Genomic DNA, 16,704 nt, shown 5'->3' with positions numbered 1-16,704 from the left:
TATTTTACTCCAGGCCTCACGACAGAATCCACTGACCATCATGGACTCAGCAGAGGAGACGGAATTGCGTCGGGCCCTGGCCCAACAGGGAGTTCTGCTGGGACGACAGCAGGAGGAATTAGCGGCTTCCTGCCAGGCCATGTCAGAGATGTCACAGCAGCTAGCGGCTTGAACAGTTGCAGACCAGCTCTCCAGTGGTTCCTACTGGACCTGTCCCACTTAACTCTGAAGGGATAGCACCTCGCCGATCCGAACCTCGACTCAACCCACCTGCTTCCTATTCTGGTGAGCCTAATTCGTGTCGCTCATTTCTATCACAATGCTCATTGACTTTTTCACTCCAACCTTCCTGTTTTTCAACGGAGAGATCCAGGGTGGCGTTTGTGATCATGCACCTGGCAGGGCTTGCGTTGCGAGAGAGTGGGGTACAGCCATGTGGGACAATGAGAACGAGTGCTGTAGATCCTATGAGGATTTCGCTCAGGAGCTTCGCAAGGTCTTTGATCGGTCAGCGTTGGGGACAGAGGCGGCCCGAGCGTTGTCGCTGTTACAACAGGGGACTCGCTCCGTATCGGAATATTCTATTGAGTTCCGTACTCTCGCGGCTTCCTGTGGGTGGAATCCCAAGGCACAGTGGGACCATTTTCTTCATGGTTTAGCAGAGTACATCAAGGATGCGATTTATTCCTTGGAACTGCCCACATCACTCGACGGATTGATTGATCTCGCCATTCGGGTCGATAACCGGATCTCTCTCCGCGCCCAGACTCAGAGGGTGGGGTTTCCTCAGGACGTCATCAACCAGACACCAGTCACGAGAGGGGCTGCTTCACAACACTGGGGACTCCCGGAGGAGGAGCCCATGCAGATCGGGAGAGCCCATCTAACCGCTATAGAGCGCCGTCATGGCTTGACCAATAACTTGTGTCTCTACTGTGGAGAGGCGGGTCACATGGCAGCGGAATGTCCCAGAAGGAGACGACGCTCTACGTCTAAGGGACAGAGGACGGTGAGCGTCACCAACACACAACTGCCATCTGGTGGCCAATCCATTCTTCCGGCTTTTCTACAGTTGGAGGGGGTTAACCACCAAGTGTCGGCACTTATTGACTCTGGAGCGGAGGGTGATTTTATGGATTTTGAACTAGCTGACCGCTTGGGCATTAGACGTTCTCTCCTGGCTGAACCAATTGCCGCCAGAACCCTATGTGGTACCCCGCTTACTGAGATTACCCAGTCCACTAAGCTGGTCAACCTGACTATTTCGGGTAATCATACCGAGGAGATTCTTCTTATACACTCTCCTTCCGCTCCAGTGGTGTTGGGGCACACCTGGCTGGTCAAGCATAACCCGCACATTGACTGGATTCATTGTTGGCATGGAGTCCTCTCTGTCTGTCTCATTGTTTAATGTCGGCATCATCTCCATTAATGTCTGTTTCTACCCCACAGGAGGAACCGGTGAACCTGGCGGATGTACCGGAGGTTTACCATGACTTAAGAGCGGTGTTCAGTAAGTCCCGAGCTGCATCTCTCCCTCCGCACCGCCCGTACGACTGTGCGATTGAATTATTTCCTGGCACTTCTCCGCCTAAGGGACGCCTCTACTCGCTCTCCGGTCCTGAGAGGGAGGCCATGGAAAGATACATCAACGATTCTCTGCGAGCCGGTATAATTCGACCCTCTTCCTCTCCAGCTGTGGCGGGGTTCTTCTTCGTGGGGAAGAAAGATGGGTCGCTGCGTCCTTGTATAGATTTTCGAGGACTGAATGACATCCCGGTAAAGAATAGCCACCCTTTGCCGTTGATGTCTTCAGCGTTCGAACTCTTGCAGGGGGCGACTATCTTTACGAAGTTGGACTTGCGCAATGCTTATCACCTGGTTCGGATTAGGGAGGGGGACGAATGGAAGACCGCTTTTAATACCCCCACAGGTCATTTTGAGTATTTGGTCATGCCGGTTGGACTCTCAAACTCCCCAGCGATCTTCCAGGCACTCGTTAATGACGTGCTCAGAGACATGGTCGAACGGTTTGTAATTGTGTATCTCGACGACATCCTGATCTTCTCCCAGAACGAGCGCGACCATGTCCAGCACGTCAGGCGAGTGTTACAGCGGCTGCTCGAGAATCGTTTATTTGCCAAGGTGGAGAAGTGTGAGTTTCACGCACGGTCGGTTCCGTTCCTGGGTTTTGTTCTGTCACCCGAAGGCATCCGAATGGATCCGGCCAAGGTAAAAGCGGTTGCGGATTGGCCCACCCCAGAGAATCACAAGGCGATCCAGCATTTTCTGGGGTTCGCCAATTTTTACAGGCGTTTCTTTCGGGGTTTTAGTCAGGTCGCCCTTCCGCTGATGAATCTCACCTCCACACAAATTCGATTCTGTTGGTCATCGCAGGCTCAAGAGGTGTTCGAAACCTTAAAGAGTCGCTTTGTTTCGGCTCCCATTCTCACCAACCCTGACCCGTCTCGTCAATTCGTTGTTGAGGTGGATGTGTCGGAGGTAGGAGTGGGGGCAATTTTGTCTCAGAGATCCCCTTCGGACGACTACACCCATGGAATACACCCATGCGCCTTTCTTTCTCATCTTCTAACTCCTTCGGAACGGAATTACGACATCGGGAATAAGGAGTTACTGGCTGTTAAGTTGACGCTGGAGGAGTGGCGTCACTGGTTGGAGGGCGCGGGGTTCCATTCATAGTTTGGACCGACCATAAGAACTTAGAATACATCCGTTCCGCTAAGAGACTAAATTCTCGGCAGGCTCGCTGGGCATTATTTTTCGGCTGATTTGATTTTAACATCTCGTATCGCCCCGGTAGTAAGAACGGTAAGCCCGATGCGCTCTCACGGGTTTTTTGAAGTAGAAGCTGGATCCACCTCTCCAGTAACCATCGTGCCTCCCAACCGGGTGGTCGCGGCGGTTACTTGGGGGGTGGAGTCCAGGGTTCGTGAGGCGCTACGCAACGTCACTACTCCTGCGGGATGTCCAGCGAGTTTGTTGTTCGTGCCGGAGCCGGTCCAGCGGCCATTGTCTTAGACCACGTTTTTCGCATCCATGGCCTCCCGGTGGACGTGGTCTCTGACAAGGGGTCCCCAATTTGTGTCTAGATTTTGGACAGAATTCTGTCGACAGTTGGGGGCGACTGCGAGTTTATCCTCCGGTTACCATCCGCAGACTAGCGGTCAGGCTGAGCGAGCTAATCAGGACTTGGAGAGAGTCCTGCGCTGTGTGGCGTTGGCAGAACCGTCGACTTGGAGTTCTAGATTAACCATGGTCGAGTACGCACATAACTCACTCCGGGTCTCGTCTACAGGATTGTCGCCCTTCCAGTGCTGTTTAGGCTACCAGCCCCCGTTATTTCCCTGCAAAGGAAACTGACGCCATTGTTCCATCCGCGCAGACGTTCATTCAGAGATGCCTTCGTACGTGGAGGCTCGCCAGAGAAGCCCTTTCCCGGACTGGCAAAAAGAACAGGGTGTCGGCGGACCGTCACCGGTCTAGGCCCCCACTTTACGTGTGTGGGCAAAAAGTTTGGTTGTCTACCAAGGACATTCCCCTCAGACTTCCCGCACGTAAGCTGGGACCCAGATTTATTGGACCGTACATTATAAACAAGGTGCTTAACCCGGTGACAGTTCGGCTCAAATTACCTCCCCCAATTTAAGATAATTCACCCGGTGTTTCAAGGTCAAGCCCGTTATTCGCTCCCCACTTCAGCCCCAGACCTCTGCTCTGCCGCCTCCCAGACTCGCCGAGGGGTTGCCCGCCTACACGGTGCATAGACTTCTTGATGTGAGACGGAGGGGTAGAGGTCATCAATATCTGGTAGACTGGGAGGGTTATGGTCCGGAGGAGAGATGCTGGATTCTGGCTCGTGACGTGATGGACCGCGCTCTCATTGACCAATTCCATCGCCGTCATGGTGAGTCCTCCGGGGACGCCAGGAGGCGTCCCTCAGGGGGGGGGTTCTGTCACGGGTCAGGGTGTGTCACCGGTCCCTCTCTGTTGTTTGTTTTGGTCATGTCATTTCTGCAGCTCGTGAGGGTGGCAATTAGCACGAGCTGATCTTCCCCACCTGTCGTTCGTTTCCTCTACCCTTTATTTCCCCAGCTGTGTCTACCAGTGTTTGTCAGTGGATTGTTTTATGTCGCGTGTGTGCTTCTGGTCTGTTGGTGTTAACTGTGCTACTTACCAGTGATCTGTGTTCAGGATTCCTAGACGTGAAGATCGGTGCAGGGCAGTTCACCTGCTGGTTCCTGTCCTCGTCTATTGCTGGACATTCCTGGGTTCTCTCTGTCTGACGTTGGTCTCTGCTTCTCTTCACGTCCGCAGGATTGCGGCCTGTTCTCTCTGGAACCGCAGATCGGGGAGGCTTCACGATTACTCACTGTGTCACAGAATTGATTATATTGTTCACAAAGTTTTCTAATAAACTTTTCACTTCTCCTCACTGCATTTGAGTCCTCCTCATATTTTACTCCAGGCCTCACGACAAATATATTTCAATGCATTTGGAATATATGCCACATATATTTTTGACGCTTTAAAATATATTTCAATATATTTCTTTTGTGTATGGGAATACAGCACAAGTTGTACAGACTACCTTTATGCTATTTTGGTATGGAAAACCATTACCACAATAAAATAAAAAATACAACTTTTTATCTGGCTTAAAATACAAAAAAAAAAAAAACACAATTCTGAGAAAACAATCAGAAAATAAAAAAGTCAGAATTGTCAGATAAAAAGTCGCAATTATTTTTTATTTTGTGGTGGAAACAAGCTTCCGTATTTTGCAGGTATATGAACTATGGAAAAAACTGTGAGAATTTTTCTAAATACAAAATTTCTGAACTCGAGGGCAAATAAATGTCCATTTTTGGGTGAATTATTCTTTAAGACACTGTTTTTAGCCTTCTTTAAGGTAACAGGGTTGCATGACTTTGGGGTGGGTGCAGAGAAACCTTCCTAAAGTCCATGATGTAGATCCATTTTAACCCTTAGAGGTCCAGCAAACTGTCTTTTCATTCAGCTCTAAACCAAGCATGATATAAATATGTAAAAAATGCATTGCTAGGGTTGCTAAAATTAGATTCCGACTATCAAAATGTTGCGATGTAAAGTCTGCGTCACATGTCCTCGGCCAACAGCAGCGGCTGGAGAAAGAGTCCGGCCGTTCCCAGAATACACACCAGCACGAACACCCACAGGAAGATCCGGTCAATCACCATGGCAACATACTTCCAGTCATCCTGGACCTGCGGAGACCAGAGTCGGAAGAGCAGGACATTAAAGTCTAATGCATCATATTTGATAATCAAAACTCCAAGCCCTCAGGAAAACCTGTCGCACACAATCTCATTCAGTCCTTCTGACGTCTGATTGATTCTTTAGACTTTTTTATCTAGGTAAAGTATTTTAGTATAGTTGTACGAAACGTCCTCCTCCTCGTCTTTCTGCTGTCAAAACTGCACTGTAAAAGTAAGAATAACTTTGATATTGTTAGTAATATTTCAATTGGACAGAAGCAACTGAGGTTTACTTGATTATCCATCATTTCTTATAAAAATCATGAGTATTTAAAATATGATCATCAGGCTTTTGAGGAATTAGTTCATCTCTCAATCATCATTGCATTATATGATTTAAAACTACAGAGCTTTGAACATAAAACTAAGCATTAAATATCATCTTACTGGCAAATATTTATATGCATTTTATGCCAGCATCTGCTGTAACTGTTATAAGGATCTCCTTGATTTACAAGCATCAGAATTTCATATAAATATCAGCATCTGCACAAAACTGCATATTGTTGCTCAGTTTGGGCTTTTGAATAAAACGTGTTTTTTTTTTCCTCCATATTCTCACTATATCAGACTATATGAGCCTTAAAAGCCTGATGCATCAAATATGATACTCAGCGCAAAACGCATCTGTACATATTTAGATTATTTTTATTTTTATTTTTTTTAATTGTCTAATAGTTCAATAAACTGACTATTATTCCATTTTATATGTTCCTGTGGCTCAAACAATAAAACATGGTGTTAGTAGGGTTAGGGTTAGGTGTTGGGTTATGGTGTTAGTAGGGTTAGGGTTAGGTGTTGGGTTATGGTGTTAGTAGGGTTAGGGTTAGGTGTTGGGTTATGGTGCTAGTAGAGTTAGGGTTAGGTGTTGGGTTATGGTGCTAGTAGGGTTAGGGTTAGGTGTTGGGTTATGGTGCTAGTAGGGTTAGGGTTAGGTGTTGGGTTATGGTGCTAGTAGGGCTGCACAATTAATCGAATTTCTAATCGCGATTATCAGAACGGATGCCGCGATTACAAAAAAAGTCCACTTACATTATTCTGCGTGATTAAGAGGTGTGTTTAGAGCATGTGTGTGTGTTTAAAGCATGTGTGTTTAGAGCATGTGTGTGTGTTTAGAGCATGCATGTGTGTGTGTGTTTAGAGCATGTGTGTGTGTTTAGAGCATGTGTGTGTGTTTAGAGCATGTGTGTTTAGAGCATGTGCGTGTGTTTAGAGCATGTGTGTGTGTTTAGAGCATGTGTGTTTAGAGCATGTGTGTGTGTTTAGAGCATGTGTGTGTGTTTAGAGCATGTGTGTTTAGAGCATGTGTGTGTGTTTAGAGCATGTGTGTGTGTTTAGAGCATGTGTGTGTGTTTAGAGCATGTGTGTTTAGAGCATGTGTGTGTGTTTAGAGCATGTGTGTGTGTTTAGAGCATGTGTGTTTAGAGCATGTGTGTGTGTTTAGAGCATGTGTGTGTGTTTAGAGCATGTGTGTTTAGAGCATGTGTGTGTGTTTAGAGCATGTGTGTGTGTTTAGAGCATGTGTGTTTAAAGCATGTGTGTGTGTTTAGAGCATGTGTGTGTGTTTAGAGCATGTTACATTGTGAGAGGCAAATCACGATTACTTCAGAGAACCAGCACAATAGGAACCACCAGTGACGTTAGTGTTCGCTGAAATAAAGAGTTTCTCACCTCAGAAAAACGAGCCTAACTGTCCTGTCAGTCGTTATCCTGCGCTAGTGGCGCACACTCTTCAATTGCACACGCTGTATATCACTTCACTAAACATAAAGCACAAAAGAAACTACGAGCATGTAACGTGGAAAGACTCTTATAGTTTCTTTGAGTTGGCCAGTGGAACCATCAATGCTGATGATGAGGTAACACGCACTACTTTTCTGCTTTGCATTGGTGCTCCAGTGCAGAGGAGTTTTGCTTACTTTACTCCACGGAAAAAATGTTGTGCTAGAAAGACACAAATTCAGACTGAGATCTGAACTACAGGATGAAACGATTGACACATTTGTGAACACGTTAAGGGAGCTGGCCAAATCTTGTGAGTTCGGAGCTTCAGAACGTGATATGATACGAGATCAACTCGTGGAGAAATGTGCACATAGACGATTAAAAGTTAAACTATTGCAGGAAGAAGGGCTTACGTTGGAAAGAGCATTAACTGTTGCTAGAATTTCTGAATCAGCCCAAGCGGAGTCTAAAGTGCTCTCAGAAAACAACACCAAAGAAAAAGACAATCACGTTCATTTCACAAAGGGTACAAGAGCTCCTAATGCAAAGTGAAACCCCAAAATGCCAGCAGAGGGCGATTTGAAAAGGACAACAGTGACGCCAAGTGTTATAGATGTGGATGACAACACATAAAGACTGCGGGGCAAAATCAGCACCCTGCCTGTATTGCAGAACAACCGGTCATTAGGCACGTGTTTGCAGAATGAAAAATAACTCACAGGAGCATAAAAATGACAGATACAAGGCCAAAGACAGGTCAGACCGCAAAGACAAACCAGTGAGAGCTGTACATGACAATTCTGATTCTGATGAATTTGTGTATTCAATTGATCCAGAAAGAAAAGAGACCATAAGAGTTAATGGACAGAGGCTGAAGATGGTCATAGATACAAGAAGGGGAAGAAATATCACTGGAGAAGAACTCTATCACTGATTGTTTGCACAAAAAGTTGAACTAAAACAAACCAAGAGAAAATTTTACATTTATGCACAGACACACTCTATCCACTGTGTGGGATTTTTTGGAGCACATTTCCAATGGAAGGATATGTCATGAAGGAGGGCATTTTTGTAATAAAAGGAAATGTAGAGCCACTGTTAGGAAGGCGGTCATGCTTTGACTCAAAGATCCTGAATACCACAGACCAGGTCAGTGCAATTGAAAACTCACCAGAGAGATTTTTGAAACTTGAGGCTGTAAATCAAGAGCTGGACAAAATGCTGGAAGGTGGAATCATAGAGGAAGTGTACGAAGGATCTGAATGGCTGTCAAACATTCTTCTCATTCCAAAAAAAGACACTAAAGAAGTGAGACTTTGTGTAGATCTGAGAGAAGTGAATAAAGCAGCGGTAAGAGAAAGACACCCAGTACCAACAATAGACTGTATACGGCAAGCAATGCAGGGAGCAAAGCTGTTCGCAAAACTGGTTGCCCGTGAAGGCTTCTGGCAAGTTGATCTGGCACTTGAATCCAGACAAATGACCACATTCATTACACACCGGGGATGCTACCGTTTTTAGGAAGGTTCCATTCGGATTATCCAGAAAGCCATGGACTCTATGTGATGTGGGATGCCAGGTGTAAAAGACTGAGAAATGTTTTTCAAAAATTCCAAGAAAAGGGACTGACCTTGAATAAATAAAAATGTTTCTTTGGACTTAAGCAGATTGAGATTTTGGGTCATGTTGTCACAGCGAACGGAATAAAGCCAGATCCATGAAAGGTTGAAGCAGTTTGTAACGCTCCCAGACCTTCATTCCTAGGCACTTGTGGATTTTTGATTATGTTTGTTCTCAATTATGCAAATCTGTCTGAGCCTCTCCAAAAACTGACCAGACAAGGACAAGAGTGGCAGTGGTCATCTGAAGCAGAAAATGCATTTAAAAGACTGAAAAAAGAATTAACTAGTGAGCCAGGCCTAGCATACTTCAACATAAATGCTCCAACAGTTGTGATCAGTGATGCAAGTCCAGTCGGACTTGGAGCAGTTTTGCTTCAGACACAAGAAGATGGAGCTAGGAAACCTGTAGCATATGCGAGCCGCTCTCTAACACGCACAGAAAGACGTTACTCTCAGATAGAGCGGGAAGCCCTAGGGTGCGTTTGGGCGGTGGAACACAACACTTTTAACAAAGCTGTTAAACCAAAGGGTAATTTGTTATTTTGTAGTATTTAAGTTCTCTAATACTAACAAAGGGAGGGATGTAGTGTAGTGATATCGCGAGAACGGGGTTGGGAAGAGAGGAGTGATCGCGAGAGTCAGGAGAGCGATCCTGTTAATAAAGTGGATATAACAGCAATAAAGTATTTTATTACTCAGTATTAGTCAAATTCTTAAAATGTATTTGTATGTTAAGTAAAGGGGGACAGTACTTGTGTATGTGTGTCAACAATTTTTATGTGAACAAATTTATTATAATAGGCCTATATATATATATATATATATATATATATATATATATATACAGTAGTCAACATTTGAAGTATATCAAAACCGTTCATCAAAGTAATACAAGAATTTTTAACAATACCCGTTCATGTCTTAGGACAACTGTGATGAACTTTTGATCCACTTCAAATGTTGACTACTGTATATATATATATATATATATAATTCCTAATAAAGGGGGTCTTGGCTTGATGACCACGGGAAAATGTGGGTCCCATGGCCAAACGAGTTGAGAACCACTGGCGTAAAGCTATTCAAAACATCAGTCAATGTAAATTGTGATAATCACAATTACAATTTCAAAGGAATAATCAACAATTATTTTGTCATAATCGTGCAGCCCTAGGTGTTAGTGACGGCAAGTTTGTTTAACTTCCATGGAATACGTTAAAATGATACCTTTAATGAAATATAATGTCAAATATTTCACAGGGTTAAAACAAGTCAAAGGACGCTTGGCTGAATGTACATGGTTCAGCAGCAGTTCTCTCACCTCCTTGGCCTCGTTCTGAAGCCTCATGTTTTCTGCGATATACTTGACGCTCTCGATGGCCTCTCGGACCCGCGGCGAGAGGGTCGACGCGCACAGAAACCCATCCGAGGACTGGGAGCTGGAACCGGGACTCGCTCCGGCGTCTTCTCCCGCTTCGCTGGTGCCGTGATGATTCCAGCAACACGTACATCTGCATTCTCCACGCAGAAACCCAGACGCCTCGGCCAGGTTGTGGAGCTCAGTGGAGCACAGGAGCAGATGAGGACGGCGAGCTTTGGTGGACCCTAGTGACGGGAAAGTAGACTTTATTGCAGTGGTCTTCATTATTCTTCATCTACTGTCAGTAGGAGAGACACTTTCATCGCAACGTATCAAAAGTTACATCCAGACATAAATACCATGTCTGCTTATCAATCTGTCATCCCTGAACATGCAATATGCAAAGCAATAAATACAAAAGGGCAGAAAAAATCATTCTTTATGATTTACCAGTCAGATTTTTAACTGAGACAAGATGCTTCCCTTAATGACAAAAAAAGCAGGATTTCTAGAATACATTCATCCCAGAATATGTAACCCTACTTGTTTTTAATGTTTTTATGAAAGATCTGTATATTGACTGCATGATCATATCCACGGTGTTATTCGCTGCCATGCGAGCCACAAATTAAAGCTTGGCGAGCCGCGCTTTGAGTAACACTGCTTTATAGTATTTAAAATATATACACTTTTTCAATAGTACATTGCAAATATACTAACAAAAATTGGTACTATCTTTAAATATATTAAAAGTATATTAGCATCATGCTTTTATCTGTGTTCACAATACAACTTTTAACACACTTTAAAATAATTGTACTTTAGTACATTTTCTAAAAATATATTTTAGAAAAAATGTACTTGAAATGAAAATTATTTTAAGTATATTTTTAACTGTGTGCTGGAAATGATCATTGTAACAAAGTATTGAAAGTAAATTCCAAAGATACATTATAGTATACAACAGAATATTGTACAAAGTACAGCTAAGTATTATTTGTTTATTAATGTGCATTTGTTATTGAAGACAAAGTGCAATTTGTAGTATTTGGAATAAGCCGAAGGTATTACTGAGCATGCACTTTTTACTCAAATATAATACACTTATGGTATATTGCTTGAATGTTTCGAAGACACTCGTAATGAATTTGTGATGTACTTGTAATTTAAATAAAGTACACTTTAATTTCACTAATCAAGCATGCAATTAGTCCCTACACAGGCATATACTTAAAGTATACTAAGTATACTTGAAATTGTTCCAATTTGGCACACAAAAGTACACTTAAAGTTAAGCTTTACTACAATTTAATTACAACTAAAATATACTTAGTGCAAAATGAGTTGTTTCAAAATAGCACACTTCAATTTAACTAATCATTAACACACTTGAAGTATACTAAATTAGTCTGGCTGCAAGTATACTTAGCATATTCACCAGGGGAAGCTGGAGCGTGAAGAGCACCGGGTCTCTCAGGTCTCCCGGGTCTCTCCGGGTCTTTCCCAGGCCTCGTCATGAACATGACCCGCGGGAGCAAACCCAGGAAGACCCGCCTCACCCAACCCGGCATGGTGTGTGTCTTCGGCGTGCGGTAGTGCACGTTCAGCACGAACACCGTGATCACGATGGAGAGCGTGACGAAGATCATGGTGAACAGAAGGTACTCTCCGATCAGAGGGATGACGAGAGACGTGGACGGGATGGTCTCGGTGATCACCAGCAGGAACACCGTGAGCGAGAGCAGGACGGAGATGCACAGCGTGATCTTCTCGCCGCAGTCCGAGGGCAGGTAGAACACCAGGACCGTGAGGAAGGAGATGAGCAGACAGGGAATGATCATGTTGATGGTGTAGAACAGAGGCAGGCGGCGGATGTAGAGCGAGTACGTGATGTCCGTGTAGATCTCCTCGCAGCAGTTATACTTGATGTCGTGTTTGTATCCGGGCGCGTCGATGATCGTCCACTCTCCGCTTTCCCAGAAATCGTTCAGGTTGACGGTGGATCCGATGAGCACCAGGTCGATCTTGGCCTTGTCGTAGGTCCACGAGCCGAACTTCATGGTGCAGTTCTGGTAGTCGAACGGGAAGTATGTGACGTCGATCTTGCAGGAGCTTTTAAAGATGGCCGGCGGGATCCAGGTCACGTCTCCGTTGTAGCGCAGAAGAGCTTTCGTTTTATCGTCCACCTGGAAATCTCCCACTGCACTGCGGTTTCGGAAACAGAGACACACCGTGAAGGACGAGGGGTGTCGCAGTATATCGCAATACTAAAATGTAACAATATGTATTGTGGATAGCTACGTTAAACTACTAGGTAATGTAGAATATAATGTATAATAATGCAATGGGGGAATATCTGTGTGTCCCGATAATGCCAAATGTCTGATGTTACAGTAAAAAGGCCTACATTATTTTAAATATATCTAGGCAGTGACAGAGATCAAGCATATTCATCTACAATAATTCAGTATTTTCAGCTTCAGAATCATGAATATTGTTATTCTGGAGTCTCTATTGTCCTGTGCTTTGGGTTTCCAGCAGTGTCCAAGCCTGTTCATTTACACACGCAATGTAATACCAAATTTAGCAGTTTAATCAACAGTTATTCTTTTGTTAACCTTTCACCATATGTGTTAGAGTATCGTAATAATATCGTGAGTTCAGTATCGTGATCATGAGGGTCTCGTTACACTCCTATGAAGGAATGAAATCCGTAACAATGAAACGAGGAGCAGAACGGATCCGGCACACTTACTTGTTGTACAACACAATGTCCGGCTTCCAAATCTTCTTGGAGGGAACACGGATAAACTCGACTCCTCCGAAATCCTTGGGATTCCACCTCAGCTTATAATCATTCCAAATCTATGGAGATTAGAAGGAGTTCAGAGGGGTTTTTTATGCACACAATATCAGGAAATGTTCTCTCAAAGTTATGATCAAACGTTCTTCCAGTAACATTAATACAACAGTTATCTGGTCTTTAATAACGTTCTCAAAACGTTAGAACAAAAACATTATTTATTCATCGTTCTTGGAAGGTTTTTTCCTGAAACATTTTAGTTGGATCTTCATCCAACATTTTTTTTCTAAATGTTACTTGTTTCAGAACGTTCACATTTAAAAGTGACGTTCCCATAATGATTGAAGAATGATACAATGGAATGTTTCATATAACCAAGAAAAAGCATGTTCTGAACATTTGGGAACATTATATTTGCATCAGACTAGTGTATAATGCTGATTTACATTAGGTATTCCAAGGCAACAGCAAACTCACAGACTAAATAAATCACTACAGGTGTTCAGGAAGATCCATGGCTATTTTCATGGCAAGTAACAAGTTGAAATAGTGTAAAATAGCCATTTAAAAACCTATACAAGTTTTTTTTTAAAAGTATGTTTTATATTTTGAAGCATTTTAAATTCCTTCCAAAGTATTTGCTGAGTAATATCGTTTCCCAAGAGAACTTGAACCAGGAGAGTTTGCTGAAGGACTGCTGGGTTCTGGCCGAGGAACAGGCGGCGGATCGTTTGACATTAAGATATTAAGTGTGTTTCAAAGACATGGCTATAAGCCATCCTCTCATTTGTTATTCTCCAGGTCGTCTCAGAGCAACAGCGAAACCCTGTCTGCAGCAGAAAGGACATACGGTAATAAAAGACAAAGAAAAGGATAGACCGATCCCGTTTGCCACTTTTAATATATCTGACACTGTTAATCGATGCAGAGTTTTATAGTTATTTCTAATGTCTATTTCAGTTGCTAAAATATTTTGTAAGACTTGCCACCCAGGAGAATGAACTATGTATTAAATTAGATTATCTTGACCATTCAAACGTTAATGACCGGCACGATTATCTCCAGAAGATTTAACATGAGGTCGATCTTGCTTAATTTGAGTTGGCCATCTTTGCTAGTTTTTTCTTGGACAGAGATTTTTCAAAAATCCTCTTCGCATAATCACTCAACAAATTATGAGATGCACGTCCTTCATTTCTGGCAATCTTAAGCTGTCTTGTTTAAGTAGAGCATTTCCAGTCTTCATTTAATTAAAATATTAGACAATTAGACATCTGGGAATCAACATTACTGAGATCACAATCCTCTCATCATCGTGTCCTGGAGAACGCTTACTTCTTCATCTGGTGCGCTAATAATGTAAACCATAATTAATCTTCTGACAGAAGGATGAATTCCTATAAAGAAACTTATAAAGCAGTAATAATGAGTTTGGACTAATACATTTGCATATTTCAAATTTAATAGTGGTTAGAATCATAATATAATTGAAAAATGTATTAAAGAAATTCATTGCAACAATTTTTTGATTCTTTAAACACATTCAGAGTAAATGTAATCAATTAAAGTTCCGATTTTCTGCAATCACCAAATGAGCTAAGATGCAAAAAATGATTACAGCTGCTTCATCATAATCATCATCATCATCATCAGCCTTTTTTATGCCAATCTTCACACTGATGCGCAATATTTAAGATGCACTTCAACACAAAGAAAATGTCCAAAGCTTTCAGAGCTCAAGCTCAACACTTTATAAGATCCCAATCAACTCGGTTTCATTATACACAATCTTCAATGTTTTAAAGCAAGCCACAGAACACATTTATAGTCAGGAACAAAGCTAGAATTTTAGGTTAATCATCATTAGGTAATCATTATCATAGTTTTTGGCCAACTTCACTTGTTGACATCACCACTCACTTCTTAAAGTGACTCCAGCCTCTTTTCCCTATTTATTCAAATAACATCATTTGGACTTTTGAAAACAGATTTCCGGTTTTTACTATTAATGCACGGTTTGTAAATCTAACACATTGTATTGCTGATCTGAAATGCATTATCAGTCTAAATCTGAATTATCAATAAAGTGGACAGACTTGCCTTAATGGAACTTTTGAGCACCATTAAAATGGGTTTTACCTATTATTATCTATTAAAAGGTCTGTTCACGATTCATATTTTAACAGTCATTTTTACAGTGGAATCTCACATCATTATTCCTGTACCAATCATTTTAAACAGTGACCCCAAAGACAGCGAATGAAACTGTGTTGAGTGATCTAAATGAATCAATGGCCATTGGATGAGCATGAATAAAGCATGAGCTTACATGTCTCAGCCAAAGATTGGTCTCCATAATCTGGTTCACCTCATCCTGTGGAAAGAGGAACAGAGAGTCTCAGAGAAATCACCTGTGGGGAATGCAAGACGGCTCTGGATTAATATTTCAGAGCTTAAAGAAGACACATGCTGTCATAAGCAATCATTCTCCAGGCGTGTCTCACAGACGGGCTGTTCTTCGAGGAACACCTGAGTCCCTTCGCCTCGAGGTGCTTCACGATGCACACGAGACCTCCAGCTGTCGGAGAACACGCGCTGAATGTGCAGAGCAAATCATGTTTCCACACGATCGTTTTTAATGCTCAAGACACTCACAATCAACAGCTGTGTTTCCATCCACCTATTTTAATGCACACTTTGGGATATTGCCTAAAAAAAGACACTGGATGGAAATGCCAAGATGTGCTTAAATTCTACAAATGCCCATAATAAATGTACACACACAGTTGAGGCAGATCAGTTTTAATCTGATAAGAAGACATGCACATAAACTGCAATGGAAATACATTTACTGAATAAATCCCTCGATGTGCAACTCAGCCGAGGCTGTGATTGGATAACTGGACTAACCAGCGGACCAATCGCATCGCAGCGTCTCAAATGTTGGTTTGGTGGTTATGCGATATTAAAATTCACAACTTTGGATGGAAACACAGCTAATGAAACCATTTTGATTTGTTGAAACTTAATTTATGACCAATAAAACGGACAACTTGTGCATTTCATGATACATCATCTATTACAATAGGAGCCAAAATGTTCCATCCAATCGAATGTCAAAATATAATATCAGTCCACTAATGTTGCTGGCAGACGTCCTCTGCGATATAACACTTAACTCATTCTTTGTTATTTGTGTTGTTGTTTGTGCTTCAAACCCAAAATGCGTGAAATTTCCTCCCTAAAAACCTTAAAGCATTACAAACAGACATGATTGCATTCACAGAAATGTGAAAATGTCTCTTTTTTTGGCTAGCTCACTCCATTCTACATTACAGACGCATCATCAAGTTGAATTACACGATCTAGAGAAAAGAAAGAAGAAAGAACAAAGGAAAGACAGCTTGATAGAAACTGTATTAAAATGTGGGGGTCACACTGCAGGTTAGACGAGGAGATTAATCACGAGCTCGCTCACACTGACACATTCATGCATGCCTGAGGTCAGAGGTCAAGGCTTCTGGAGAGAAAAGCACTTGCTCTTTGAATTAGACGCAGACTCATCATGACTGATGGAAACTCTTCACTGAAATCCCTCAGAGACGGTCTGAAGGAAGACACTAACAGAAGCAGACACTCACCACTTTGACTAGCTGTGACATGGACACCTCAAACTGAACCACGACCGGGTCGGACACGTTCTCCACTGGTCTGATGTACTGGTTATAACTGGAGAAGATGATGGAGAACAGCCTGTGCTCATGATCAGAGCTGGAGACCCCTGAATCTGGCCAGAGACAGACTTCATTACAGCACATGATGAGGCAGCAGAGGATGATAAACTACAGCGCTTTACTTGTAGGATCTGCGGCTGCTGAA

At 42.8% G+C, this 16,704-nt stretch overlaps 1 protein-coding gene across 1 annotated transcript; it reads right to left on the bottom strand.

The window, feature by feature from the left end:
- Window positions 1–4,677: 4,677 nt before the first annotated feature.
- Window positions 4,678–16,492, bottom strand: chrna3 (cholinergic receptor, nicotinic, alpha 3). Its single transcript, XM_081372031.1, has 6 exons — window positions 16,467–16,492; window positions 15,155–15,199; window positions 12,778–12,887; window positions 11,461–12,227; window positions 9,984–10,267; window positions 4,678–5,264 (listed from the first exon to the last, which is right to left on the bottom strand). The coding sequence occupies exons 1-6, from the start codon at window positions 16,485–16,487 to the stop codon at window positions 5,136–5,138; spliced, it is 1,356 nt and encodes a 451-aa protein (XP_081228157.1). The 5' UTR covers window positions 16,488–16,492; the 3' UTR covers window positions 4,678–5,135.
- Between the last annotated feature and the right edge of the window lie 212 nt (window positions 16,493–16,704).

This window comes from Scardinius erythrophthalmus (genome assembly GCF_964197995.2).
Source record: "Scardinius erythrophthalmus genome assembly, chromosome: 8".
Taxonomy (NCBI): domain Eukaryota; kingdom Metazoa; phylum Chordata; class Actinopteri; order Cypriniformes; family Leuciscidae; genus Scardinius; species Scardinius erythrophthalmus.
This window is presented reverse-complemented; position numbering and strand designations above follow the sequence as displayed.

Bases quoted from the DNA above. Each gene is read 5' to 3' on its own strand.
- chrna3 (XM_081372031.1), bottom strand. From the start codon at position 16,487: ATGTCACAGCTAGTCAAAGTG. The intron at 12,888-15,154 runs GTAAGCTCATGC...TAATCTCCATAG, and splicing joins CCAATCTTTGGCTGAGACAT to ATTTGGAATGATTATAAGCT. The intron at 5,265-9,983 runs GTGAGAGAACTG...TGGTCTCCGCAG, and splicing joins TTCAGAACGAGGCCAAGGAG to GTCCAGGATGACTGGAAGTA.